Below are 24,805 nucleotides of genomic sequence, written 5' to 3'. Positions count from 1 at the left end.
GTTCTCGTCAATCCTTCCTTGTTCCATTTACGTGGCATCACGCTCAGTAATGCTCAATACATTTTGATTGCATGCGTCACGTGTACAAACTATGATCACGTCCAAACTCTGTTTCTTTATCAGCAATTTACTTGGTTGTGCCATCGCGGACAGCTCCTACTCATTCTTAAGAGAAACTTGACTGGTCCTTGGTCAATCATTTCGGTTACGAAGATGTGACCTATCCCTCTGATAAGTGAGCCATAACAGAGAAACCATGCACCGAGTCAATCTGACATAAACAGTAATGAGTGGCTATCAACTCCTGATGTATTTCCAGAAGCTTATCAGTTCTTATCGTGTTTTGAATAAGTCTTGTCGTGACACCCGGTTGTTTCTTCTCACTGTAGACTCTATCTACCGTAATACGAAACATTTTTCACAACGGGGGCTTGGTGTAGGGGTATCACGTTCGCTTTGCATTGTTCCGAATGCTTGCGAAAGGCCGGGGGTTCAAATCCCTCAGCCTCCATTTTTGCTTGTCCACATAATGATAGCTTGTTGCTTTTTACCAACCTGGATACTGGATAGAATAGCTAGTAATAGTCAAATATTTCAAGCTACAGGTAGACAATCCGAGCAGGCTCTCGCGTTTCAACGAATCTCGTGGGTCTCTTGAGAGTCCATTGAGGGTATCGTGATCCACAGTAACTAAAACCGACAAGGATCCAGCGTCTGATCATGACCACAAGGTGGCGGTGCAAAGTGTCTACTCCCACAAACTGCCTGCCACCAGCCACTCCGCCACAAACTACCACAACTCTCCACTTGCCACCAAAAAGACACACGACTCGAGATCTATCCATGACGCGATGAATAAGAACAAACATCAAAAAACAAAGCGTTTCTCCGGTGCGGGGAATCGAACCCCGCTCGCCGCGGATTTCTCGAGATGAAAACGCGGTATGCTAACCGATACACCACACCGGATATTAGATGTTAGTCACCACTGCTATTAGCAACTATATACATAACAGTCTAGTAAGACAGAGCCTATTGATAACAAATCTGCATTCTCTCAGGTCTAGATACAAGACGGTATATATAAAATTAAAACTTAGTATCTAATGCATTCTCTTGGATACAGCGATGCCGAGATTCAATTTCCAAGGAGCCTCTGTTTAATTTGGGAAGCTTACTTGCACCACCACAATTCATTAGTTTACAAGGTTCTTAGTTAACAGTTCAATTAGATACATACTATTTTCACTGTCAGGTAGGCAATAATCTCATAGTACTACTTCATACACATAATATCATAAATTGTAGTATGTCTCGTCTGGAGTACTGGTTACATGCGGTAACAAATTAGATAAACTTGAGGGTTCAGGGTAGCACAACGCAAAAAGCGTAGCCTCGAAATCACTCACAACTATGTAAGCGAGAGAAAAGACTAGGCCACTCAATCAACAAACGCCCTGGGACTTTCCTATTAGAAGCTGTTAATCGTTCTCATCGGAAGCAAGTTACAATAAGCTACCGTTTAACCTTGAAACACCTTCAACCTCGAATCGCAAATTTCTCGCCCTAAATGCCGCCACAACCGTGCGCTCCGCCCAAGACCCATGCCCTGTAGGGCTGCACAAAACTCGGGACCGAAATCATTAAAGGCCCCTGCATAGAATTTGTCGGGACCGACAATATGCCCAACATCGAAAAGAGGGTGACTATGTTTCTGGATCAAGAAGGCGATGCCCCAGACACTAGCCAACGTGCTCAACTAGTGCCATACGTTACTGGCCGCAGAACGATCTAATCTAAAATTATCCATTACTATGAAACGGCTAAATTATCATTCTAATTAAACAAGCATCAGCATTTAGTCTCGGGGCCGAAGTCAGTCGTGAAGTAGGCGACGATGTATCTCATTATTTGGAGCTGCCATGCAGGAAGTGCATATATACGCAGTTCGTTATAGCATCAAATAGTTCACCCTTACAACACTACTATCCTCTTGTTACCATCTTGATTCTATTTTGCATTCTTTCACGCCCTCCATCATGAAAGGTAGTACTTCTCTAATCATTGCATCGAGCACTCTGCTGAGCGCTACAAGTGGCCTGCAACTCAACAAGGGTCATGATCCTGCCGTCTTATCAGTCAACTTTGAGAAAAGAGCAAGACACGTCTCCGACTCCCTTGGAAGGCGAGCCGACAATGTCGTGGATATGTTTGTTGACAAGCATGGCATGCGGGTTTCATACTGGGCGAACTATACTATCGGCACACCTCCACAGAACCTCTACGCTGAAATGGACACTGGCAGCTCTGACCTACTTGTCCTGACGAAAGAGATTGAAGCCTGCAAGAAGGAAAAATGCATCGGCAACATATTCAATACCGTAAAGTCACAAACATTTGATTGGGTTGAGAGCGAAGATTAAGTTCACGGCTCTTTTGGGAGTGGAGAATCGTGGTCGGGATACTACGCCAAGGACAATTTCAACTTGGGCGATGTCAAGCTCGATAGCTTCCAATTTGTTGCCACAGATGTGTTTAACGCTACCGTCGCTTGCATCGTAAGCATTTTTGGTGTCGGACTTCCCATCGGTCAACGTGCTGCTAAGAAGTTTCCCAGCCTTCCTTGGGCTTTGAGGAACGCCGGTGAGATCAACACTGCTGCGTATAGTCTCTGGCTCGACGACGATCAAAGCGGTCACTTTCTCTTCGGCGGCGTCAACAAAGCCAAGTATAAAGGGCCTCTCGTCACATTCCCAATTCCTGTGACAGCTCCCTCTGACGATGAGCCCGATAAGCTCCTGGTCGTCATGGAAGGGTTTGGCACAACCAATGATGGTAGTTCCACCACGATCGAGTTTTATCCACGATCCGTACTGTTGGATACGGGCACCATCAAGAGCCGCTTGACTGAAGACATGGCACTGCATGTGTTGGCAACCCTTGGTGGTGTTATCTCGGAAACATATGGCGCCATGGTACCTTGCGAGGAGAATCCTAAATACACCCTTGACTTTACCTTTGGAGAGTTGACTATCAATGTTCCCCTGGCGTACTTTACATCCAAATCCAACAACGTGGTCGGCATTGATGGTGTCTCTTACTGCTCACTCTTCTACGATCCCAAAGCTACCTACATCATTCTTGGTGATGATTTCCTCAAGGGAGCCTACGTGGTTTTTGACCACGAGAATATGGAGATCTCTTTAGCTCAGTATAACCCCGATGGAGAAAAAGATGATATCCACGAGATCGTCAAGAACGTTCCCGGGGCTACTAAAGCTAAGATTATCCCTATGAAGTTCGACCCATTTGATGGCACTGCGATGGGCGATCCGACATCAGTCCCAGCGGGACTCAAAACAGTTTCCATGACCCTTCTCAGCAGTAGAACTGCCTCTGCATCAATGATTGGTGATCCCATGTCCACCAACGCGGGTCTCTCAATCGCTCAACCCACCGAGACTGGAGACGCCAAGGGCTCAGACGACGAAGACAGCGCGGCCGTGAGAAGTCTGCCAGGAAAAGTTATGTCTATAGTCGTTTTTGGTATTATCACTGGTTTGTTGTGTATTTGGTAGAAGTTAGAGCATAGGGGAAAGAAAAGCGTTGTTTATTTATTGATATCAGTCAAGCATTTACAAATGTTGTAGTTAGCATTAGTGCAGAGTATATTGAATATAATAATGATTTCGCTCAGTATACTTGAGAAATTGTGAAACACAACCAAAAAGTAATGATCATAATCTTAACAACGCACATTTATGGCATACATTGTTTGCATGGGGACCAAAAAAAAAAAAAAGCCTTGATCAGCAGGTGGAGAGACAAAAGAAATGATCACGCTGGGGATCGAACCCAGAATCTTCTGATTCGTAGTCAGACGCCTTGCCATTGGGCCACGCGACCGTGTTTCTTGTTGAAAGACTAAGCTCAGAATAGGTACTATGATCGCCAGAAGACCATAGCGCGCGTCTGTAGACAAAGCATCTTGTCTCCGTTTGAATCGTTCTTGTTCCCAGGAATGGATACTCGGCAGTTCCCGTTGAGCCCTTTGAGACTAGAATTTGCACCAATGCCTATTTCTGGAAGAGAATGTGGAGACTGTCGAGTTAAACTGAGCAACAACTTTATCGTATAGCAGAGTGGAGTTGAGACAAAGCAGATTAACATGGTGTTGGATCTCCTGTGAACCTGGGGATATTTGTAGATCGCCAGAGTATTTATAGAATTAAAGAAACGTGTGGTGAAATCTCAAGTAGCCTAAAGGTACTGTCTATCGACACTGACCTGACTTTCTAGTTTCATCTCTTGAACTTCCAGCGGCCAGCCTTTCTGGTATCGTGAGGCATTGTCACCGTTCTACCCACTTCCCGTCTTACAGGGTTTCTGCTCCAAATGAGGATGGTTTAATTTCGTTGATGGCTGGCTTACTTCTAACTAAAAAATCGGTAATAACTTAGGCACGGCGCGTAGAGATCCGGCAGGCACAGACATGGGCCCGATAGACCTTGACTGGGTTCAATGATTACCGCATTTGGCCTGTTCGTGGTGACTGACTAGGGTCCCCAGGATGTTGTTATAAGGCACATCGGAGATTGTCACTGCGCAACATGGCTGCATCATATAGGGAGAACCTATTGTTCGTAGAAGTAGCATGATCCTTGCATTCGACAACAAGTTCCAATATTGTGCAGTTGGGACATTTATCTCCTCTGTGATGAGAGAACCCCTTCCCGATTAATGTCTCACAGCTGGAATGCAAACCGGATTCCATGAAGGCACCCAGATGAAGATCTCCGCACCTTGAAGCGCCACGCCAACAAAATATTGAAGCTAGTGTCCCAAATGTGGCCATGCCATCAAAACAGAGACATGGTGCCTTGTCCGTCATCGAATCTAGAGCAGGTACGTAAGCCATCCAGATGCAAAAGGCGGAGACGCTAAGCCCATGTCTCAGACTTTCGCCAACCCGTGCATACATAATGAGAGCACCCACTTCATTCGACTCCAACTCTCTTCCCGAATTGAAAACTTGTTGGTTGATCCGCCTGGATGGAGCCATCGCCAGCTCCATTATGATTTTGGCTTACAGGCGCTGTACCTTGGTATTGGGTCTGCTACTTCTCTTACAGCTGACACAAGCTAAAGAACCAGTGTCTCCCGCTGGGCATCTCGCCAGCTTCACATCACCGTGCGTTGTTAGTTGACGCCTCTGAGCTCGCTTTAGCAGGTGGTTGCTGACACTAAACAGAAATCATGCCTCGACCAAGTACTGGGCGACGACACACGATATCGACAAAACAACAACGCATTATGCGGCAATAAAAAATATCTTCGCGACTTGGGTACCTGTGTGATGCAAAATTGTGATGTTGGCGACACAATGAGTAAGATTAATCGATTAGTACTGGAGGCTGGATACTAACCATTTCCAGGACATTACTTAATGATGGAGCAGGATTGCCACTGGCCCGTCCTAGACTGACGAAGGGAAATAAATATCATCTGTGCGGTGATGTTACCTCTAGCGATGGCATTTTTCTGTATGAGAGCTATCTCGAAGATAATCGGGTTTGTACCGTACGGACATGACGACAGCCTGATTATCGCCGCATTTGTACGTCACAAACGACATACAAGCATCTCAAAGTTGTTATTGACCGCTCACAGCCATTCTTCGTTGTATTCACAGCTATGTGTTTTTTGGGTATGTCCGCACAAACCTTGCCGCAAAGCGGTAAAACTTACCAGCATATGTACACCAGTATCAGCGAATGGAACAGGATTGGATATTTGGCACGTTCAGGATGAGGATATTACAGCATGCTACAAGGTCAGAATAGACACTCATTTTACTCGGAAACTCATACTAACCATAATATTCAGATCATTTTGGTTGCCGAATACATGTATGCTATAACGTTGACTCTCACGAAACTGTCGATACTAGCATTCTTTCTACGGATTTTCCCCGACCACAACTTTCGACGCATGGTTCACGGAACTGTCGCCTTTATCATAGTAATGTCCGCCACATTTCTTGTGCTCTTCATGCTGCAATCAGTACCCATGAAGGTATCCTGGGAAGGATGGAAAGAGAAGAATCCAAAGGGGGTGCTCTTGAGCACAAACGCCATTGCGACAAGCCACGGAGCAATAAACGTCGCCTTGGATGTGTGGATGCTTATCCTCCCAATGACACAACTATGGAAAATAGGCATCAAACCGAAGAAGAAAATCGGAATCATGTCCATGTTTGGCGCGGGTGCCTTGTAAGTCTACACGATGTATCTGACAAGAGTCTCGTAGCAAGCTAATGAAACCGCCAGACTCACGATATTTAGTACAGTGCGTATCCCATATATATCGAAATTTGCTTTATCGAAAAACATTACAGGTGTGTCACACCTTTTATGTCTGCTGCAAAAGCCAGTATTGTTAATATTCCAGTAGCGGACACTGTCGATACAGTCATTTGGTCTATGGTGGAAACGAGTATAGGAATGATTGTTGCCTGCATGCCAGGTGCTCGACAATTCGTGAGGGACATATTATCGCGAGTAAGACGTGGAAAGTCCACTGGAGCAAATGACAAGGGTGGTGTCTTTATTGATAGGCCATTGGCGACAATTGTTATGACGAGGCAGGACACCGAAATCGAAACCGATCACTCCTTTTCGAGTACTATAGTGAAAGCTAATGCGCGGATGGAGACGGATAGATAGCAAGATATCCTGATACTAATATTTAATTAATATCAAATAAATGATTCCAACTTGATGCTGAGGGACGAAGACGAGTCAAAAATGTCTTACGTTGTTCGACTAGAGACTCCTATACCAAGTGAGACTGAATAGAGGGATCAGGAAACATATGACATCAGCACAAACAAAAACAAAGTAAATTGACATCTATAAATCAGGTGATTTCCCATTATTCTAAACTTCAAACATCCCATGTTGTGATTAAGTAACATAATTGCAAATCTCTTCGTTCTAAACAACTTTGCGCAATCCAGCCTTCTAAAAACTGCGATTGAAGGCCCCCTCGCTCTGGATTCGGTTCAAGAATCTCAAAACAGCTGGTGTAACCTCCGCCGGCTTCTCTAGTTGAGGTGCATGTCCAGCACCCTTGACCATAACAACTTCGCTATCCTTGAAGTTCGAAGCAACCCAACGAGCTTCCTCAGCAGGATCGCTCCAGTCAGGATCGGCATCGCCGTAGACAGCAAGCACGGGAGCCTTGGCTTTACTCAAGAATGGCTCAACGACAGCATGGTCTGTTGACAAAGTAGCGTGGAATGCCTTCCAGCGTCCAGGGCCGGTGAGCATCTTGATAGATCGGTCAACTCGCTCTTGTGTCTTGTCACCAAGACCAGGCCAAAGCTTGGGAGCGTAGGACTTCCAGATTATAGGTCCGGTAGGCTGGTTCATAGAAAGACGGAAGAGGCTTGCGACAAGCTTTCCAGTACCTGGACGAAGAAATGCGCCGATGAGGATAAGACCGGCGACTTTATGAGGTTGGGTTCCGGCTGCAATAGTGGCGGCGGCACCAGATAATGAAGCACCGACCAATACAGCAGGACCACCGCCATAAGCGTCAATAAGGGTGATAAGATCACTTGCTGTAGCTTCGTCGCCGTAGCGGTTGAAGGTTGTTGAACTATCGCCGTGACCACGAAGATCAACCATGGCTACTCGGTATCCGGCTTTACGGAGTTCAGTGGCCAGGGGGTCGTATGCATCTCGAAAGTCACCCATAGCTGGTGAGCAAATGACAAGGGGTCCTTCACCGGAAATATCGACGGCGAGCTTACCCCCATCAGTTTCGATAAATGTGACAGTCATTGCTGGTGTTGTGTGTAAGTGTGTAAGTGGGCAGATAAGATGTGATGAGACAAGACAAGAGATGATAAGTCTTGTGCGAGGATATTGTGTTCAGTAGATGCTTGTTTATTGTTTATAGTGAATGAGAATATCGAGTCATGAATGGAAGGAAACATGCTATATATAATGTTTTGTTGGCATTTAGTGCCGGCCATTACGGCAGTGCTTGCTGACATCGCGAGCGAGATCTGGCCGACAAAACAAGGGTCCTGTGATTAATTGGGCCGCGAAAAAGCACGAGAAAATGCCGAAACTAACGCGAAGATGAGCGAGAAGTGTTTTGATTCGCTGGACCAACATTAGTCCGCATAGCAGTCATCAGTCGATCTAATCTCGGTGATAGCTCACGGGAATAGTCAGATCGGAGGAATAAAGCCCGATTCATTATCTCATTCCTTGAGATGATAACGCACTTCCTGTCGTTTAACCAGGAGTTAATAGATTGAATAACTTCGCTATGTGACACGAATAGAAACTCATAGGTCAAACTACTCTGTTGAAAGACATGCCATATGAAACATGACCTGCTTCCACCTTGCTAAAGTTGATCAAAAACTAAGCTTCTGTCCCGCCTGCCCTGGAACAGTAGACGCAACCTTGCCAGATCCAAGAAGAGTAAACTTGTACGGAATCTTACTAGCACTCAGAGTACCTTTTGGTGCAGTGTTCTGGCTTTCTCCATTGAGAACAACGTCTTCTGCAACAACGTATCCCACCTCAGAGCTGGACTCGCTGAAAATAGCCTTCTTTCCAACGTTGGTAAACACTGAAGATTGGATTAGTGCCTGAGCGTTCATGCGACTGTTAAGACCAGTGTCCATAGTATCATAGTATCCGCTGTTAGGCGTTAGTGAAGGCCAAAAAAAGATATTGTGAGACAAACTTGAAGATGTGGGCTGTGCCAAAGCGAAGAAGAGGACCACGGCTTCGAACATTGTTGAAGTGGTTGTTGGCGTATGTGACGTGAAGTGTGCCCACGTCTTCGGCAGCGTTCTTGTCGGAGTGGCCGACCAACGATCCCTTGGACTGTATACCAATAGGTTAGCATTCCATACAGCTAGAAAGACGAGATCACTCACGTGGTCGTGTAAATAAGTGTGTGAGATAGTGACCCAATCCGCAGCATGAGAGAGATCCACCAAACCGTCGTAGAAGTCCTTGTCGTCACCTCTCACGGCAGAGAGATCACAGTGATCAACCCAGACATTGGTGGACTTTTGGATCGTGATTGCATCACCATAAGTTGCTTCGACTTTGGAAATCTTCATATTTCGAATGATGACGTTCTTCTTTCCGTTGATCGTAAGACCAATACCGGTAAGGGCTTTAGGGTTAGAATTAGCAGCGTACAGATGAGGATGGCTTATATGTACATACAGCTACCCGTCTTTCCGATGATGGTCTTGTCGGATCCGACTTGTACCTTGGCTGCGCCGGAGATACTGCCTTGGACAAAGATGACGGCTGGTCCAGCGGCATTGGCTGCTGTTGTGAGTTCACCCAGAGTCTTCACAGTTACTTGTGTAGCACTACCACCACCGGTTGTGCTGCTTGTGTTAGATGATGCGACTGACAATGCTCGTGTCAAAGCTTGTTTACGTACCCTCCATTCTGGGTGCAATAACCAATGTTACACGGGTCATTTGCCGCTGCTCTGGCGTGTAGAGTAGTACCAGGCGCTGCGGTAACAATACCGGAGAAGAAAACAAGGTTAAGCAGTCTCATGTTGGTAATTACAGTCGAGTGAGTCTGTCGATATCACAAACTTACTCGAGCTACGATGCCATCTAAATACTATTCAACTCTGTACAGGTATGAGAACCAACTCAAGCATTTGGTTATAGCTGAAGTTAAACCCCCAATCTCCGACCTCGCGAATTCTCGAATCAACCGTCTTCGCAGATCCTTATACTACCCTGATCATGGATTCAAAGAGTGTTACATTGATGTGATTGGTGGAATAATTGCGACGAAGCTTCCGTTTCTTGACATATCCCCCAAAGTATCGAAACATTGAAGTCCTCGTGAATGTTGTTTCTCATGTTCAATAGGTTATAGAAACAAAAACATTACTCAAGTCGGAAACACTCGTTCCGAGGCGCTGGATCGGGACCAGGTGGTACGGGAAGCGGAAGGTATCGTGGGGTAATTTGGAGGTTGAGCAAACCAGATCATGATTGGGGTGTTTTTGTGTAACAACAAAACCGAACCCGTCGTCGCGTGTGTGTTTCGTATCCAAACGGTTTATATCTAGGTTTATTCTATAAAGCTAGGCCATGGTCGCTGTTTGAAGTTGGCAATCGAACAAACGATCGTTTTATTGATTTCTTACCCTTGATTCAATAAGCCGCGAGCCCTGGGTTGTTGGTATCAACAGGTCATTCGGCTTGTAGAAATCTCATAATGATGGTTCGATATCTTTCCATCTTACCTTGATGAGGCGGAATAAATACAGATATCCGAAACTGTATGAGTACAGGTAATTCGTATAACCTGATCTATCATTTAATTAAGTAATGCCAAGTCAGTGGCATATTTATCGGGTCCGTCAGTACATATTTGGTGAACAGAGAGCTTGGCTGCTTGAAGTATTAGTCAATCCAGGCCAATTTGGTTCAGGGTCCTAGGTCAGTTATGTTTACACAATAAAGCTCAAGGGTCAACTGTTCTGTTGCCTGCTACAGAGGACGCATCATCAAGACGCTGCCTGAAAACTGGCCATTCAGCCAAGACTTGGTCAGACCAATATTTATTACTACCCAATACTATCGACGTCGATCACTGCAATCATGTACGAATAAAGCGTCTTATCTCTGTCAAGTGGGTGACGTACTCTACCTGCTGATAGGTCTTTAGTCACACGTCTTTGCGGGGAACAGAAACCAGGATCTTTTGCTCGGCGTGCTCGGACGATTCTACCCTTGTCATCATCGGATCACCACCTTCCGCATTCGACAATCGCCCGATGATAGTCGAATCTTTAAAATCATACTTAAATAGACGGCATGCGCTTTGATCTTGCACGTTTCCGAATCGAGTGATTGGACTTCCGATGCATTTTCTGTCGATATACCAGATTGTGCCGATTACCCTTGCTGCTTGCGCTTCGTGCTTCTTGGTACCTTCTATTCTATCAAGAATGTCTGAGCGAAAGGTACGCGACGATGCATATTTGAGTAGAAATATTGTGCTGACAAAATATCTTGAAGGAAATCACGTATGCCTTTGACACTGTCGATGATTGGCAGGCTTCTCTGAAAGCGTCAGAAGAGTATGTGATCTTATCTTCAATGACTGGTAATAAAGCTGACATTCGTTCAAGGTTGGTCAAGGAGGACACCGGTGCCGAGCGCTGGAGAAGCACCAGGACGATGCCTCCAACATACTATCCACCGTTAGTAACATGATCCATAAATTGAAGACATAACTGACGAGAATTGTTCCAGGCCCATGACTCAACAGGCTATTGATAAGCTGAAGGAATTCAAGGGCGCAGTTGTCAAGGACATCTCAGCAGAATAGGATCAGTACTAAAGTATCCAGCTCCGTATATCCATGACAGTACAAAGCACTCTTTGTGTAATAGAAAAAGATCCTTTAATATCTCATTTTTTACTCTTAGTCGAACCTGGTTGGTGGAATATATGCCAATATCGATCATTACGCTTGTAGAATGCCCACTTCTTAAATGACAACTCACTCCATGTCATTCATTTTTATATACTTATATGCAAGGTACTAGAGAGAAATACGAGCCGAAGCCTTCCTATGATACATCTCAAATCTTTTGGCTTCATGTTGTTATGGTCGCGGCTCTCTAAAAATTTATACTCTTTCAGGATGGAAAGCACGGCCATAGTGTTATTGCATACTTGAAAGTTTCAAAGCAGTTATAGAATGCTGACAAAGAAAAACGTCTGAGGACCATAGGGTAGAAAAATAAGAGCATTATCACTGTGCAATAGAAGATAGCTTCGGCAAAATCACTAAACAGTTTATGATGTGCATCAACATATGTATTTGATAATCAAGTATTTACAGAATGTAATCCCTCTCATCATTCCAAACATATCATCCAAATCATCACTCCTTCACCCCAGAAGACTCTTCAACTCAGCCAATCCATAGTCATGTTGCGACGCTTAGGCGTTGCTGTCGATCCAAGATCGGAGGGTACCGACGCGAGCATAGACACCAGCGGCGTTGGGTCGGGCGCATCCGTCACCCCAAGAGACGATACCGACAACGGTCTTGGAAGAGTCGACAATGGGACCACCACTGTCACCCTGGCAAGCATCCTTACCACCTCCGGTGACACCAGCACAGAACATGTTGTCGGTGATGGCAGAGGTGCCGTATTGGGATCGGCAGGTAGCACGAGAGACAACAGGAACGGTAACCTTGAGCAGGTTGACGGGGCTGACGCCACCACCCTCAGAGGTGTCTCCCCTGTGCAGTGTTAGTTCTGTCGAGATATCCAAGTTCGAGGATGTACTTACCAGCCAGCAACGGTAAGAGAAGATCCAGCAGCGGGGTCAGAGCCAGAGGTGGCAAGGCGACCGTAGGCAATGGAGCCACCGGCAGGGATGGAAGTGGAAAGCTTCAGGAGAGCAACATCGTTGTTGAGGGTAGAGCCGCTGAAGCTAGGGTGCATTCTGATGCTAGAGACACGAGAAGTGACACCGCCAGAGGTGCGAGACTAAGAGGCTCATGTTAGTTATCAGAGTATATGCCATCGGCTGTAAACTTACGTTGGATCCGACACGGATGGCGAAAGCACTGGCAGATCGGCCCTGGACACAGTGGGAGGCGGTCATGACAGTGTTGGCGTTGAGGAGAGTACCACCGCACCAGGGACCACCGTTGTTGGTGATGCTGACGATGAAGGGGAATTCACCAGCGCTGGCAGAAGTTCCGCCAACGATCTGGGGGCTGTTCTGAGGGTTGGGAGCAGCAGCAACCAGAGGGGCCGCGAGGGCAACGAGGGAAGTGATCTTGACCATTGTGACGAAGTAGGAGTTATCCAAGAGAGAGAGTTGAAGAGTGAGGTGAGGCTGATGAGAGATGATCTTTGGAAAGGAAGTTTCTCATCCTTTATATACACAATCGTCAACCTCTTGTATATCTCATGGCCTCTTCCGAGTCAGGACAGTCTCATCCTGGTCTAGTCTCCTACCTGCCCTTCTGGTGGATCCCCCGCGATAAGCTTGTTTTGTGATATCGTGAGAGCGTGCATATTGGCGTACCTGCCTTTCTCGTATGGAAGTCCGTTTGTTCCGCTGTTTAGTTCGGCATTTAAATAGAGCATTAACCTTATCATCCTCCCGTGCAAGTGATCGGCATATGTGAATCTTGGCGGCAAGGATCAGCATCCCGATGAGGAAAGTCGATAATCGTGTCGACCATTGAGAATGTGGAGATGGCCGGTTAAATCCAAGTTCAATGGCAATGAGAAAGATGGTGACTGTGAGAAGTAACACAACAACAATGATCACCAGCGCGTTGTCAGCACTCAATCCCGTTGACTTACTAGCTGAACTGCTAAGGTTGGGTAGCAGAGAAGGAAGAGACTCTGTTCCTGAACATCACCCGGAATTGAGTAAGTCCGTCTTATCGCCAAGCATTAACGCGTATCTGCACTGCTACTCTAGGCGGGGTTAGTTTCTGCAATGCGGTCATGCGTCCATCAATCACATTAGCCCAGCTTCAGCGCATCTGAAACTGGTCAACTAAAGTGGTAGGATCTTTTGTAGTCCTTCCCATTAACACGCAATAGCTAGGATTGGATAACGCACGTACGCATTGACCCCATATAACACGTCTTCTCTAGCCTTGGCTAAAGACTTCTTTGCATCGTCTGTGGAAATCGCTCATGCTCAATACCAAGCCAAGATTGATTATCATATCTTATCTACCTTCCAAACAGGGAATCTATAGCCGGCTTATCTTGTGTGTTCTGTATGCGAGTGTTGTTTACCTGCGGAGACAAGGCAGGAGTTTATGGTTGAACTGAAAGGTTACTTCAATATACTATCTCAACTTCGCAAGGCGGGTATTTCTTAGGAAGGTACTTTTGATTTGGCCAATTAAAGAGGCCTTCTGCCAAGTATTTACACGGATTTTGCATAGTTGACGTTGATTGAATACGAGCACTATTGACAGAGATGATCTGACTCGCACTGATGTTCTATGTGCTTACTGCATCTGCAGAGGTTTACTCGCTGCGAGTAGTTACCAATAAGGAAGCTCCTGGCCATGTTGCCTTCCGTTTGGGATACGCTATAGAATCTCATAAAAATAACTGGTTTCTGTGGCTTCACTGAAGGTTCTAGAGATAAGAGACTTGATGAACAAGAAACTAGCGTAATCTTAAGGTTGTTTAACAATGAATTCCTAAAACAAAATAACACCACTACTCCCCAAAGGACATTCAAGATCTGCCCAATAACTTTGCTTACTCTCGTAGTCTCATGGCCAATCCGTCTACACGCGCTACTTATTTGACAGTCCGAGGATATTATATTTCTTTTCTCTTGTCGCGGCGGCTCACCCGGTGGAACTTAGCCGTTGGAACAAATTTTTTATATACCGTTTTCTTCTTTCTCATGTGGAAAAATGGAGAGCGATATTTCATAGAACCTTTTATAGATTGATCGTGAAGCGTTATCTCGACCACCAGCTCGCCGTTGACGATTTCGTATGATAGAACCGAATGGTAATTATGGGTTCTTGAGGAGATCACATCCCACCATGCGACATGTGAATTGTCCAGGTCGTTTGGGTCACTAAGCGCGGCGAGGTGGGACAAAGCATTACCGGAAGCGTCTTTCTGTATCCGCCATCCAATTGTCATTGTAAGTGAGGGATCAGGTGTCATGGTTTGTTGCAAAGCCACTCGAGCATAGTAATTCTCGCTGACTGGAGGACAAATACTAAACGTGTCGGGATCCCAGCTTGCTGAGCCAGAAGTTCCAATTATAGCAAGAGACATACTTGTCATTCTGCAGCCGAGGATAAGTTTGGACGGGTTTCTTGTTAGATTCATGGGCGATACATGGTTGATACAGTTCTGGACATAGATATGGCTCGGTATGATAGAGGCTGACATGTCAGACTCGCGCTCACAACATAGACCGGTGTCAGTATGCACGCGAGCATACTGACCCCATACGTCCAGCCTTCGAAGCCTGATAGAGTACTGGTAATCCTGGCCCACGCTTGTTTCGTTGTCCACGTCTAATATGGCGTAGAACTCGTCAGGGTCATCCATTGTTTCGACTAAACGGATCTGCAAGTGTAAACCCTTGTTTGTCATCTCGTAGGGATTTCCAATCCTTTTAGGGCGCAGATTTCGACATCCATAGCTACTGAAGTTTTTGGGAGAATACGAGAGAAGCCCGCTAAGAGTAGGCGTTGATGATGCCGTTGAACCCCACGTGAAAAGTGTATGATCTGGTGCCTTTTTGAGAATTTCTTCTTGTAGTCGAATAAACGCATCTCTCCCCTCACCATAGAGAAGTGGCATGTTGACATCGAAAAGGCCCAGTAGACAATAGGCTTGGTCCTCGATACGAGTCGTTTCGCGCTTTGCAGCCCACGACATCTTTGTGGCGGCTGAAATGGACTTGAGGTCTCCAGCGTAGAAGACACGATCAGGAATGCCAGTTATTTCAGCAACCCAACTTGAAAACTTAGTCGTCGTTGATGAGAGATTCGCGATTTCGTCTGCTTCTGTCCCAACGCGGAAGAAACCATTGACTCTGTATTTGTTGTTCAAGGTCCTCGACATCTCTCCGATACATGACCAGTGCATATCGAAGAACCGGCGGGTTTGGGGAGCAACGAGTTCCTGCAGTGTCCAGCCACGAGTAAACCAGCGGGAACGTCGAAACGCTGACAAAGATTCGGGTGCCATGCCTTCCACGTCATCCAAGTAGATATAGCAAACAGCCGAATTGCGATACCAGGTGAACATTGAATTGATTGCCTCTGAAAGCTCTGCGCTGCTTGACTTATCGATGCAGCAAGTGTCGACCCAGCAGTACATAAGTCCGTCTAGTTGGGCTTGCTGAACGCAAAGCTCAATCTTTCTGAAACCCTTTTTCAGTCTGACTTCAGGTGAAGGGTTGTTGATCTCTTGAAACGACACCTCATCTTTAGCGTTACCCCACGTATGGGACAAAATGGCGTATTCGGGGATGTTTTTGTGAAATTCCTCAAGACCAAATGTCAGCACATTGATGAGTTGCATGATTGCGAACAAAAAAGTGCTGGATGAGATGGGAAATGGTGGAGGTTGAAAATGATGATGAAACATAGAGGGGGACCTCAGATTGAGGACCATCCTTGTGCTGCACAGCCTCGGCGGGCTATGCAGTACGTACTCTGGTCATGGCCAGCCATAAGGCAGATTAAGGCTCTCTTGGCAATAACGACTTGTCGCAACAACATGTTACTAACATATGCATGGATTTCTACTTGAACTACATTTATCGGAAATGATAGAACGTATAGACTCGTAACGTTCAAGGTCTATTTTTAAATATTGGTTCACAAACTTTTAGCTGCAAAGGCAAATGTCGAGCCATTCATCGTGGCGTGCACGTTGCAGTGAAATGCCGACGCATAGCTTCAAAAGTTTTAATATAAATATGAGGAATATAATTCTTATAGGTTGTTCAAGCACTAAGGCTTGTTATTCAACCTAATAAGTTTAACAATCAACCAAGTAGTTCCCACGAGACACAGTCTTGTCGATATAAGCATAGGGTAGCAGTTTCGCTTCGCTTCATCGATCCACATAACCCATCCATTAAGCCACTTCATTTCCCTGACATTCAGCCACCTAATCTTAGAGTCTCTCAACCAATGATAGCCTCACTATACCATGCAATTTTGGCAGGCTAGAAAGTTCAGCTCTGGCACTAGTGACGATAGTTTCCCAAAAAGACAATTCTAATGCACGTTTGATGATGTTAGTAGTGCTAGCTTTCAATAGCTTCACTTGTGGATCAGGGGAAAGGAGGATAGACCGAATAAGTAGATATTTGACGAGAAACATGAGAATATTTTAAATATCCGAGCCCTACCTAACACTTTCGAGCTGTGTTTTGTTCGACATCTTGTTCTTTCTTATCGCGAACTCGACACCAATACCGTAGAAATGGCTCGCCATCTCGTCCATTCGCTTGTTTTGACTGCGGTACTCAGCCCCCTCGTTAATGCTGGACCATGTCGCCCCTCATCCAGTTCTACTCTTGCTGCTACTGTTGCGACTACAACAAAGGAGTCCACTTCGGTTGAGTCGCTGTCAACTCTCCTTACTTCAACTATCACTGAGTCCGAGACCACAGTCTCTGCTACCAGTCTTGAGGCAACCACCACCACTACTTCATGCTCGACGCAGCCTTTTCCATGGGAGCTTAGCTCTTCTGTCACTACTACAACCTCCGAAGAGCCTGTTGCTACCACCACCACGACCGAGGCTGCAGCGACCACCACCGCTGTTGCAGAACAATTTGAGTGCGAAAATAATCTTAAAGTACCTACTCCTGCAAATGCCGCTTGCGGCGTTTCTGGCTACCGTCCTTCAATCCCACAAGGCGCCAAAGCGATAGGCTCTGGGTCTGCTGAATCCCTTTCCGCTTGCTATCAGTCCTGTATGGAAAAGGCCAACTGTGTTACTTTTGCTTTCCAGGAGAATTCCTTCTGTGATCTCTGGAAAGGCGCCGTTGGAGAGACAGATGGCGCAGAGACAGGCTTCAAGTGGTATGAGACCCGCTGCTTTTGCGATACCGGCATCGAGCCAGCGCCTACCTGCGAAGACACGAATATCATCAAGAATGCTGGCTGGGACACTGGCAAGTTCTCGCCGTGGCAGTACTACTCCGTGGCCGAAGATCGAGAAATCGTTGATTTCAGTATCAAAGCTGGTGGAGCCGATGGAACAGGCTACAGATTCCAGACTGGAAACTTCCATTACGACAAGTCCATGTGGTTGTACCAAGATCTCACGGCCTGTCCTGGCGTCACCTTACAATGCTCGTTCAAGTGGATGTGGGACAAGTACTATGGAATCGCTCAAAACAACGGGGATACCTTGGTCCCATACGTCAGAATATATCAGGACAATGCTAGTCGCGCTCACGTTAGCGAATACCCAAGAAGCAATGCCGATACCCAGCGATGGATTGAGTCAGATTCCTTCTACTTCACTATCCCTTCCAGTGGCAAAACAAGGATTTGGTATGTCGCTAGCAGTCCTCAGGGTGAATGGATCAACACTAGCACTGAGCCCTACAAGTCGAACTGGGTTCACAGGACGAACAAACTTGCTTTAGACTCGCTTATCTGTTATCCTTTGTAATGCTCAACTGGTTTTGCTTCAATGATACTAGCTAGAAGAATTACCTTGTAAAATTTATTAATGCTGACATATTACTTTCCATTTATATATAACACCCTGAAAACCTTGATAACGTGAATACAAAACTAAGATCTAGATTTTACCAGTTTGAGACAATACTCTCTATACCATGGCCAAAAGAACAGCATAACCCATTTGCCAAGAACCTTGAGACTGGCAAAGATACGATAAACACCTATTTCCGTGGTTGTTGAGCCCAGAGAAAGGCTAGAGAAAAGCTTCTATCACAAAATGTCAGGTTTTTTTTTCTGTAGTCACGCGCGATAGTCAAATTGCAATTGCACACACCGTTTTGCCTTTTTTCCATGTCGTTGCAACAAATTTCCACTCGTGTCCTTCAATAATGATACATGGTAGTAAGCCAAGATCCTTAATATTGTCACCAGCTAGGCCCTTGAGAAATCGCCATTGTGCTGCATGCCAAGCTGCCAGATGCATCTCGGAGCCAACGGGGTCATCACCGTATAGCTCTTGAGACTTTATGCTTAGACCTACTAGATCTGGCTGTGCGCATAGGCCTATAAGAATGGCGCGATAACGGTTGAGTCACCATTCTTGTATCGTCAAAGGTGAAATGAAGGAAACTAGATTTTATTCATACGCTTCTTCTTAATTCCTATCAATTTGACGGCTTTGCTGCGAGAAGCTGACTATCATCGGCGACTGGAAGTCCTACAGTTGAACCTCGACCAGGCAAGACATTTAACATGCATAAGATATCTCCTCCCACACTGAATCAGTCATTACTAATAACCCCGTCCAAGTAACACACTCCGCGATGTTCAAAGAGTCTATTTTGTCCAGGTCAACTGCGTTTCAGCACAAGTTCTTCCAAGATCAGCCCACTGCAAAGAACTCCATTTCTCCGGATTCTCCGACGCCTCCACGAAATGCTTCATAGCAAGAACAGTCTGCAACGCCCACTTCTCGGGGCTTACCCTTCCTACGCCTGTTGCCAAAGGGGTCATGAGAACGCTCTCAATCTGATCATGTTCAGAGGCATCGCGATTGTGATTGTCAATGGCACAGAGCAAGCTCCAGATACACTCATACACAACCTCTTTATCCCATCTGACGTCAGCAGGCATACGCATCGTCGGACAGATAGCAACACGGCGTGTTCCAAAACCATTACGCGATCTTTCTTCAAATTCCTTTGGGATCTCTACCAGAGTACACGTCCCTGGTGGTGCGAAACCGCGCCATGTTTTATAAAGCTGGGCTTGCGCAACGCCAGTGAGGGCATGGTAATCGTCACGCGGTGAAAACTGCCGGGATATAGCGTCATCGAAAGCACCGTCGAGTCGACCGTAGGAATTGGCGGGTGAGACGACGGTGTCAAATTTGACTTTGCTTGAGAGTTGAGACAGAGCGCAGTTATGGATATCGATTGGGATTGAGTCGGGAAGCTTGCGGCTCTTGCGGGCGACGTTGAAAGCGTCGCTGAATTGTTCCTCCATGCAGAGGAGATGGATGTGAGGGACGTGAGCAGTTTTGGTGATCATATTGAGTGTTGATTGCTGTGCTGAATAAGATAAGTTCAAGATGAAATGGGATAACAAAAAACGCAAAGAACTGTGAGATGATGTCGAGACAAACCGTGTTCAAGGTCAGATGGTTGAGGCCGATCAAGACTTAATTAGGAATAGCGTCAGGTATCAACCTAGAAGAGGGGAAATCTAGACCAGAAAGAGGCTAGATAGGTCAGAACCAGACAGAGGATTAGTTTAATTCCACGTAACTTCTCTGACAATATATATCTGATTCTTTATGCTATATTTAAAACTAGTTATTTAGATGATATCAAATTGAAGCTTCTGTAGTTAGAGGAGGGTTATGACGATAATGTCCAAGTTCTCCTGCAACAAGAGGGGATCCAAGTTGACATGAAAGGCTCCCGTGGGCAAACGGCGTTAATGTTCGCAGTTGGTAGCGAGTGTAAGCCGGTAGTTGAATTGCTTATCAAGAATAACGCCAATATTGATATTCAGGAAGAGGAGGGAGTAACGGCTCTGATAGGTTGTGTCGAGGAAGGGTTAGATGAAATGGCGAAATTATTGCTTCAGCATGGTGCAAGCACTCATGTTAAAGATGAGAGGGGGCTCACAGCGTTCGATCACATCATCGATAAAGGAAACATTCAGATTTGTCATCACATCTTAGAACAAATAACAGATACCGAAAGGATGGATTTCGTTGGCCGCAAGCGCATGGCTGAGGCATGCAGAAACAGTCATACTGAAATGGTCCGCCTCTTTTTGGAGAACGGAGTCAGGACAGAATTACCAGAAAGCCAAGCCCAGACGACGTTTCCATTCTCGGAATCGGTCCTTGGGGTCGCAATAGCGACTGATCAGCGAGATATACTCGAACTCTTACTTGACCATGAGTTTACATATTCAGGGTTACCGGTCTGGAGAACAAACCTACTGTGCGAATGTGTCATAAGCTGTGCTTTGGAATGTATGATGTCTCTCATCATTCACTATAGGTGGGGAATTGACGAGGTGGATGCAAATGGTGATATGCCGGTCTATGTTGCGATCAGAGAGGCCTGGACAACTTATGAAACTCCCAATCACTTCTACGGTATCATTAAGACACTTATTTCGCTGGACTGGTCACCACAAGGCATTGTTGTGAACGCGCTGAACAACCAGTTGCAAAGCCCTCTGATGCTGGCAGTTGAATACTGCGGTACAGAGCGCTTTGTTCAACAGATACTAGCTGATGAGCAAGTTAATATCAATTACCAAGGCTGTGCTTGCATTTATGTTTTGTATATATCTTGCTATTATATATCCTTTTTAGATAGTCATCTCACACATTTGGGTAGAGTGGAGTCGAACCCAAAATCCTCAGATTGACAAGTTTACAACCTGTCTTTCTTTCTATTCCATCATATGCTTTCTTACATGGGCTTCCTACTTCTTCTGTACACTATTCCGAACTTCCTGGGCTAAGCGACAAAACGATGTGCATATTTAAATAACGCTTGTTGAATGTTAGCTTCACATATAGTGAGAAAGAGAAGATGATTAACTTACAGGAGAGTAACGACAACTGATAGTAGCCCCAGTACCCTGACGTTGCTGGCCGCTTGTCTACCGGCGACACTTTCTGGAGGGCTCGAAGTGCTGGTCTCCCCGGGGCCTGTAGATGTTGATGCAGCCTCTTGTCGTTTCACGGTTCTAGTACTTGCAATGATGTCGCTTGATACAGACCCAGACTCGTCGTCTTCCTCGTAAGGTGTCCGGGTTGGATCGATCGATTGAGTGGAGAGGAACCTTGCAAACACAAAACTTGCACACAAGTTGCCTCTCTGACCCCCTCTCAACCGACTACCATCGACGTTCAGCGCTTTCGATAGCCATGTGGATAAAGCCAGGCCATTTTACTTCCTCAAACTTACAGGGTTCAGAAATCTGACGCTCATTCCTCGAAAATGACCGCAATAATAACCTGGGTCTATCGATCCCTGTCACCCACTCAAATTCACCTAATACGCTTGAGTCCAGATCGTGATGATCCCATCTCTGGTCATTTAACAGAGACAGCGCTTACAGACGCTCCCCGTATCAATAAGGGTGTTGTGCACAAGCGATCATTACAGGTGCCCATTATAGGGAACACGTACCGCCAATCCGTCTGAACGTGATGCATCTTCACCTTTCATTGATCTCGCGTGGCAGCTTATCACCGATATCTACGCCATTTTCCAAAAGGAAGAATCATCTGTCCAGACATACGGTGATAGATCACATATATCACAAAATCTAGGGAGAATGCGAGTGTAACCTCGTAAATAGTTCCTTGTCATTGCACGAGCAACCAGATGTGCGTATAGGTTAGATACCGCGTTTAGCTGAGTCAGCATGCTTGGATCGTCACGAGCCTGGATTGCCGAGGCTAAATGCCTCCTCCCAGCAAGTGCAACATCTCAGCTTTGGATTCTCTTGACAGTCGTTGATGTACTCGTCGATTGGCAATTTATGATACTTCAAAACCAACATGGCGGCTTTACCGTCACTAACGCCAGTTATCATCGGTATCGGCGAGAGTCGTCAGAAAGACTTCACCATCGAAACATGCCGAGAGCCGGCTGAGCTCATCTTATCAGCTATCCGCGATGCATCCAAGGACTCTAGCATTAATGCCGTTGAGAAATTAGACAGTATCTCCGTTGTGCCACCGTGGTCCTGGAACTACGACGATCTGCCTAAACTGCTTGCGCAAAGACTTGGTATCCAGCCATCTCATCTCGAACTCGCTAGTCATGGAGGGAACACGCCTGCTCTTCTCTGTGACAAAGCTGCTGCGAGGGTCGCGTCTGGAGACGTCAAGATGGCTGTTGTTACAGGAGGAGAAGCATTGGCCTCACGTAGGTGATAAACTAACAGATATGCGAGATGAGTAGCTAATATATCGGTAGTTTTCGCTTGTCAAAAGGCTGGGAAAATTCCTCCACCAGGGTGGACTGAGATGAGCCCGGATGCCAAAAGATACAGTCCGGGAGATACATCTCTTAAGAAAGGTAGTCTCGCAAATAATCTTCGGTCGAACAGACATTCTGATGTTTAATAGGAGCTGGTGCGACACATTCAATCGGCAACCCAATCCAAGTGTACCCTCTGTACGAAAACGCATACAGGAAGCAAAACCAGCAATCCTATATCGAGAACCACCACGAATCAGCAGAACTCTATACTCAATTCGATAAGATAGCGTGCCAGCATCCCAACAGTTGGAGAGCAGAGGAAACCCCACGAACGCTTGAAGATATCAAGACAGTGAGCAAACGCAATAGAATGATATGCACACCTTGTAAGTCGGCTGCCGATGTGTTCTTGATGGCTGCTGACCGACTAGATCCATTATTAATGAATGCATTCAATGGAGTCAACTTGGCCGCTGCTTGTATCATCACGTCAACCGAGTATGCTACCAAGTTGGGGGTACCGCGTGAGAAATGGGTGTATGTGACGGGTGGTGCTGGCTCGAACGACAGTTCGGACTGTAAGATATTTCTTATTTATCGAGTGCCTCAGCTAACAATACGATAATTCACAGTCTGGGAACGATCGAACTATTACTCAAGCCCTGCCATTGAGTATTCTATCGACAACGCTCTGAAAGCTGCTGGACTCAAGAAAGATGAGATAGACTGCTTCGACTTTTACTCGTAAGTCACCCACTAAGACATTATGTCAAGGCTAATCCATGAATAGGTGCTTCCCTATCGTACCGAAGATTGCTTGCAAACATGTTGGACTCGACCTGCTGAATCCAAAGAAGCCCATAACGCTCCTTGGTGGATTAACTTCTTTTGGTGGCGCAGGAAATAATTATTCGCTACACGTAAGACAATCTTATTTCTTCTGATAAATGTGTCTGACCATGATTGATAGGCCATCGCGGAGATGGTCCGAGTTATTCGCAAAGGCAAATACCAGAACGGTCTAGTTCTTGCCAACGGCGGAGTTCTGTCCTGGCAACACGCTATCTGTCTGTCTGCAAAGCCAAAGAGAAATGGCTCGGCCTATGAAGCACCAGCAGTTCTTGACAATGGACAAACGTCTCAAGGTCCGACATTTACTGCTCAGGCACAAGGCGAAGCCATAATTGAGGTACGTCAAACCTTGAAAAGCATGACATCTCTAACTCCATCTCAGACATACACCGTGGATCATGATCGAAGTGGTCCGAAGTTGGGACATATCATAGGAAGGCTTGTCGAAACTGGTGACAGGTTCATTGCGAACCATGGCGATGAGATGACTTTGTCGGCTCTCGTGAGTACCAGTAGCGAGCTGATTGGTATGAAGGGATTTGTTGAGGTTGGCCCGGACGGTAGAAATGTCTTTACTGTTGATCCATCGGTGAAACTGTAGTCATGTCTTTTACTTGAAACAGCCACACTAGAGGTCAAATAAGTGCAGGTGGGCGTGTAAATATACATTCACTCTGAGATATATAGACACAGCTTGAAGTGGGCACTTTGAATTGGAGGAACAAATACGAATCCGAGCTTGTACCACTATTTAGTACATCAATATCCGAGGATTCTTTTTGTCCGATTCGACTGCCGATCTTGTTCCAAACGTCGGCACAGTCCCCGGGATATAACCAGCACCCCGCACCAAGACCGATAAGTTCCCCGCAGACTGAGGATGATCTCTCCTTAACCTTAACGAGAGCTCAGGATGCGCACCTATAGGAATTGGTCTTCGTGCATGTTGTGATCATTAATATCGTATGTCATCGTCTAGAAAGTGTCTGTCCGCTCATTAAAGCAACCGCGCCTATTGAATCCTTGCAATTATGTCATGAACCTGTTCTCTTCATTTCAAGGTCGTATTCTGGATTTTGAACCTGACCACGGTCAAGGATTCCTGAACCCTGCTCCGACATCATTTTACCGAGACATTGCAGGCCTATAAATACCACAATGAGCAACCCAATACCAGCAAGGCGTGATACGCACGGTACTGGG

At 45.9% G+C, this 24,805-nt stretch overlaps 11 protein-coding genes and 3 non-coding genes across 14 annotated transcripts; 6 read left to right on the top strand and 8 right to left on the bottom strand.

The window, feature by feature from the left end:
* Positions 1-425: 425 nt before the first annotated feature.
* FGSG_20765 lies at positions 426-511 on the top strand. The gene has a single exon. It is a non-coding gene; the product is annotated as a tRNA-Ala (tRNA).
* A 375-nt stretch (positions 512-886) lies between these two features.
* On the bottom strand, positions 887-969 carry FGSG_20764. Its single transcript has one exon. It is a non-coding gene; the product is annotated as a tRNA-Glu (tRNA).
* Positions 970-2,039: 1,070 nt separating this feature from the next.
* FGSG_11160 (uncharacterized protein) lies at positions 2,040-3,578 on the top strand (the record flags this gene model as incomplete). The annotated part of the gene is made up of 2 exons (XM_011326885.1): positions 2,040-2,386; positions 2,444-3,578. The coding sequence occupies 2 exons, from the start codon at positions 2,040-2,042 to the stop codon at positions 3,576-3,578; spliced, it is 1,482 nt and encodes a 493-aa protein (XP_011325187.1).
* A 256-nt stretch (positions 3,579-3,834) lies between these two features.
* FGSG_20763 lies at positions 3,835-3,906 on the bottom strand. The gene has a single exon. It is a non-coding gene; the product is annotated as a tRNA-Arg (tRNA).
* Positions 3,907-5,075: 1,169 nt separating this feature from the next.
* On the top strand, positions 5,076-6,725 carry FGSG_11161 (uncharacterized protein; the record flags this gene model as incomplete). The annotated part of the gene is made up of 6 exons (XM_011326884.1): positions 5,076-5,191; positions 5,252-5,345; positions 5,599-5,707; positions 5,772-5,833; positions 5,887-6,272; positions 6,398-6,725. The coding sequence occupies 6 exons, from the start codon at positions 5,076-5,078 to the stop codon at positions 6,723-6,725; spliced, it is 1,095 nt and encodes a 364-aa protein (XP_011325186.1).
* A 297-nt stretch (positions 6,726-7,022) lies between these two features.
* On the bottom strand, positions 7,023-7,847 carry FGSG_11162 (uncharacterized protein; the record flags this gene model as incomplete). Its single annotated transcript, XM_011326883.1, has 1 exon — positions 7,023-7,847. One exon carries the CDS (start codon positions 7,845-7,847, stop codon positions 7,023-7,025), a length of 825 nt encoding a protein of 274 aa, XP_011325185.1.
* Positions 7,848-8,434: 587 nt separating this feature from the next.
* On the bottom strand, positions 8,435-9,611 carry FGSG_11163 (pectate lyase precursor; the record flags this gene model as incomplete). Its single annotated transcript, XM_011326882.1, has 5 exons — positions 8,435-8,723; positions 8,770-8,912; positions 8,966-9,210; positions 9,264-9,433; positions 9,490-9,611. 5 exons carry the CDS (start codon positions 9,609-9,611, stop codon positions 8,435-8,437), a joined length of 969 nt encoding a protein of 322 aa, XP_011325184.1.
* Positions 9,612-11,890: 2,279 nt separating this feature from the next.
* On the bottom strand, positions 11,891-12,889 carry FGSG_11164 (trypsin precursor; the record flags this gene model as incomplete). Its single annotated transcript, XM_011326881.1, has 3 exons — positions 11,891-12,335; positions 12,386-12,585; positions 12,638-12,889. The coding sequence occupies 3 exons, from the start codon at positions 12,887-12,889 to the stop codon at positions 12,029-12,031; spliced, it is 759 nt and encodes a 252-aa protein (XP_011325183.1). The 3' UTR covers positions 11,891-12,028.
* Positions 12,890-14,698: 1,809 nt separating this feature from the next.
* On the bottom strand, positions 14,699-16,279 carry FGSG_11165 (uncharacterized protein; the record flags this gene model as incomplete). Its single annotated transcript, XM_011326880.1, has 3 exons — positions 14,699-14,715; positions 14,880-16,101; positions 16,271-16,279. 3 exons carry the CDS (start codon positions 16,277-16,279, stop codon positions 14,699-14,701), a joined length of 1,248 nt encoding a protein of 415 aa, XP_011325182.1.
* A 770-nt stretch (positions 16,280-17,049) lies between these two features.
* FGSG_11166 (uncharacterized protein) lies at positions 17,050-18,252 on the top strand (the record flags this gene model as incomplete). The annotated part of the gene is made up of 1 exon (XM_011326879.1): positions 17,050-18,252. One exon carries the CDS (start codon positions 17,050-17,052, stop codon positions 18,250-18,252), a length of 1,203 nt encoding a protein of 400 aa, XP_011325181.1.
* Positions 18,253-19,103: 851 nt separating this feature from the next.
* FGSG_11167 (uncharacterized protein) lies at positions 19,104-19,817 on the bottom strand (the record flags this gene model as incomplete). The annotated part of the gene is made up of 1 exon (XM_011326878.1): positions 19,104-19,817. The coding sequence occupies one exon, from the start codon at positions 19,815-19,817 to the stop codon at positions 19,104-19,106; it is 714 nt and encodes a 237-aa protein (XP_011325180.1).
* A 381-nt stretch (positions 19,818-20,198) lies between these two features.
* Positions 20,199-21,179, top strand: FGSG_13844 (uncharacterized protein; the record flags this gene model as incomplete). The annotated part of the gene is made up of 1 exon (XM_011326877.1): positions 20,199-21,179. One exon carries the CDS (start codon positions 20,199-20,201, stop codon positions 21,177-21,179), a length of 981 nt encoding a protein of 326 aa, XP_011325179.1.
* A 176-nt stretch (positions 21,180-21,355) lies between these two features.
* Positions 21,356-21,686, bottom strand: FGSG_13843 (uncharacterized protein; the record flags this gene model as incomplete). The annotated part of the gene is given in 2 exon segments (XM_011326876.1): positions 21,356-21,653; positions 21,658-21,686. Coding segments are annotated over 2 exon segments (327 nt in total).
* Positions 21,687-22,323: 637 nt separating this feature from the next.
* FGSG_11168 (uncharacterized protein) lies at positions 22,324-24,234 on the top strand (the record flags this gene model as incomplete). Its single annotated transcript, XM_011326875.1, has 9 exons — positions 22,324-22,693; positions 22,745-22,846; positions 22,897-23,136; positions 23,182-23,328; positions 23,383-23,494; positions 23,541-23,670; positions 23,721-23,939; positions 23,985-24,104; positions 24,226-24,234. The coding sequence occupies 9 exons, from the start codon at positions 22,324-22,326 to the stop codon at positions 24,232-24,234; spliced, it is 1,449 nt and encodes a 482-aa protein (XP_011325177.1).
* Positions 24,235-24,805: the final 571 nt, after the last annotated feature.

Source organism: Fusarium graminearum, chromosome 3 (genome assembly GCF_000240135.3).
Source record: "Fusarium graminearum PH-1 chromosome 3, whole genome shotgun sequence".
Taxonomy (NCBI): domain Eukaryota; kingdom Fungi; phylum Ascomycota; class Sordariomycetes; order Hypocreales; family Nectriaceae; genus Fusarium; species Fusarium graminearum.
This window is presented reverse-complemented; position numbering and strand designations above follow the sequence as displayed.